Source organism: Oncorhynchus keta, unplaced genomic scaffold, assembly GCF_023373465.1.
Source record: "Oncorhynchus keta strain PuntledgeMale-10-30-2019 unplaced genomic scaffold, Oket_V2 Un_contig_7366_pilon_pilon, whole genome shotgun sequence".
NCBI lineage: Eukaryota > Metazoa > Chordata > Actinopteri > Salmoniformes > Salmonidae > Oncorhynchus > Oncorhynchus keta.
The window spans coordinates 1607-4430 of NW_026289412.1; the positions used below are offsets into that span (position 1 = coordinate 1607).

Sequence of the window (2824 nt, forward strand, 5' to 3'; positions counted from 1 at the left end):
TTTAAGCTGGCCACCTTTGATGAGGGTGTTTAGTGATTAAAGGCGAAACACCCACTGATTCGAAGGCACTACTGAGGATGTGTCCCAAAAATTGACATCTTACCCCAGTCTAAGAAATAAACCTCCCATGCCACTCTGTCAACATCATATCACGGCAAATCTCATGTGAGTGTATTCCATCTATTGGCACAATGGACAGTTTTTAACATCTCGCCCCGTGTTTTATGATTCTTTTTCAGGTATTGACAGGTCCCCTGGATCCCCTCATGTTGATCCCCTCAGAGCTGTGACTGTTTACAGGGAACATCCATAATGCCCAAATGTTAGACTCCGCCCCCTAATGTTCAAGAAACTGTTACGCCCTTGATGGAACATCTTTAAAGTATCGACTGGTCCTCTGGATTCCCTGTTGTTCCTCTAAGAGCTGTTCTGATAGAATCCTTATCCATCTTCCTCCTGAACGTGTCTGTTGTGAAGTAGTAGGCTAGTGGGTCCAACATGGCATTCAGACAGGCCACCATTAGGCTGTAATAATAATAATAATAATAATAATATTTTTAATAACAAACTAATAAGTCATATTAATTCAAATACAACAGACAATAAATGTACAACATAAATAGATACAGTAAACCTAAAGCTACCTACCTATAGTGGTATGCTGCCAGAAGGGGGCATGTTATCGCCTCCCTATGGACATAGAGGAGGGCCAGAGTCCCATGGTAGGGCAGGAAACAGGTGAGGAATATCACCAGGCTGATGGTGATCATCCTCTGAATCTTCCCAGAGTCGATGAAGTCTGTTTGGGCTATGGAGCTCCTTGTGATGGCCTGGATCAATGCCCAGGAACAGACTAACATCACCAATAAGGGGATGCCGAAGCCGACGGTTAAAGTCGAGGCGACCGCCATGGGCTGCATGGCGTAGACTGGGAGGTTCCCGAAACAATTGACCTCGATGTCCTTGGACACCTCTCTAAAGAGAGAGGGTACAGAGAGAGAGGGAGAGAAAGAAAGAAAGAGAGAGAGAGAGAAAGAGAAGAGAGAATATCAGTGTCTATAGAAATGAAAATACGTTTAGGACTGACGTGATGTTATAGGGCCATGAGTTCTCTCTGACCAGGGCCGGTATTCATAAAGCGTTTCCAGAGCAGGAGTGCTGAACTAGGATCAGGTCCCCCTGTCCATGTAGTCTTGTTAATTGTGATCGAAAAGGCTAAACAGATCTTACATCAGCACTCATGTTAACCTGACCAGGAAAAATTCTTGGCCCTAGTTGTATCCTATACCTGCGTTTGGAGATGTAGATGGGGAGGCTGGCGCCTGCGGTGAGCAGCCACACCCCAAGGCAGACCAGCGGGGCTTTCTTACGCCCCACCTGGACCCAGGACAACATGGGTAGGCACACGGCCATGCAGCGGTCGAAACACATGCAGGTGAGGAGGAATATGCTGCCATACATGTTGACCAGAAGAACCAGGCCCATCCCTGAAATGAATGAATGAATGAATGAGGAAGAAGAAAAATAAGGATTGACTTGACTAAATGTACATGTTATAGACCCCAGTCCTGGTAACAACCCCGAGCCAGCCATTACCTTCACACAAGACCTGAGGTAACCCGGACAAGCCCAGATGGTAGTAGATCCTCAGGGGCAGAGTGAGGACCAGGAGGAGGTCTGCGATGGCCAGGTTTGTCATGTAGACCATGGTGTGGGACCACAACTTGGTATAACAGAAGAAGACTACCAGTGCTGTAAGGTTGAACATTGAAAATGGAAAAAAAAGCTTGAATTGCAACTCAAGTGAGTGCTGCGGTTGTATTTTTACAGGCTTTGGTTTTTCCATTCAGCATATGGGGTGCACCGATTGGTGTCACCTTGCTAGTCACTATGTGTTACACCTGTGCTGGCTTGTCCATCTTGTTAGTCAGAAAGTGTTTCACCTGTGCTGGCCCAGGTGCTGTTTAAGAGTGGCTGGCCCAGTGATCCATTTGGTCTGGATAGATGCAATGAGTTAACGCCTTTAGTTGGCTCTCCCTATTATTATTCTATACAAACAATCCTTTGAAGGAAACTGTTGATGGGGATAGAATAGGGTCAGACCATCAAATAATTTGCATATACATCACTCTTACAGAATTTCCACATGGGAGAGGATATTGGACATTTTATCAAAGCCTATTGGATGCTAACTTGTTTTTAACCAGGACAGAATCATTTATAACTGACGTTTTCTGACGTAACATAGGTGCCGCAGATCCCCTTATTGTATGGGACACTTTTAAATGTGTCTTTAGAGGCCATGCAGTCCAATATCACTTGTATAGGAAGACTCATGTGAAGGCCAAATTACAGAGGAGAAACTTCTTGATGCAATTAAAGCCTTTAAGTCTGGGAAAACGGCAGGGCTGGATGACATACCAGTTAAGGTATGCCAAACCTTTTACGATGTACGCAGAGGACCGTTATTAGCATGTTATTAGCCTACACCGGCCAAACCCAGACGATGCTGGGCCAATTGTGTGCCGTCCTATGGGACTCCCAATCACGGCCGGTTGTGATACAACCTGTATATTAACCCTAGGTGTGAAATATTAAATAATAGCTACTTCTCAGAAAGTATTAAACTGTCAAGAGGAAAAAAACAAGGTTGTCCACTACCAGCATATTTATTTATTATGGCCAACAAAATGTTAGCTATTAAAATCAGATCTAACAATAATATCAAGTGGCTAGAAATCCAGGGCTTAAAAACAAAGGTGTCATTGTACGTTTTCTTTTAAATCCACAATTTGGATCCCTCCACAGACTCATAGAGGATCTA

General features: G+C 44.3%; 1 protein-coding gene across 1 annotated transcript; it reads right to left on the minus strand.

The window, feature by feature from the left end:
- Window positions 1-235: 235 nt before the first annotated feature.
- LOC118392652 (lysophosphatidic acid receptor 6-like) lies at window positions 236-1768 on the minus strand. Its single transcript, XM_052511733.1, has 5 exons — window positions 1597-1768; window positions 1289-1487; window positions 649-975; window positions 428-525; window positions 236-309 (listed from the first exon to the last, which is right to left on the minus strand). Exons 1-5 carry the CDS (start codon window positions 1766-1768, stop codon window positions 236-238), a joined length of 870 nt encoding a protein of 289 aa, XP_052367693.1.
- Window positions 1769-2824: the final 1056 nt, after the last annotated feature.

Bases quoted from the DNA above. Each gene is read 5' to 3' on its own strand.
- LOC118392652 (XM_052511733.1), bottom strand. From the start codon at position 1,768: ATGTTCAACCTTACAGCACTGGTAGTCTTCTTCTGTTATACCAAGTTG. The intron at 976-1,288 runs GTATAGGATACA...CTCTCTCTTTAG, and splicing joins ATCTACATCTCCAAACGCAG to AGAGGTGTCCAAGGACATCG. The intron at 310-427 runs CAGCTCTTAGAG...TTTGGGCATTAT, and splicing joins GGATAAGGATTCTATCAGAA to GGATGTTCCCTGTAAACAGT.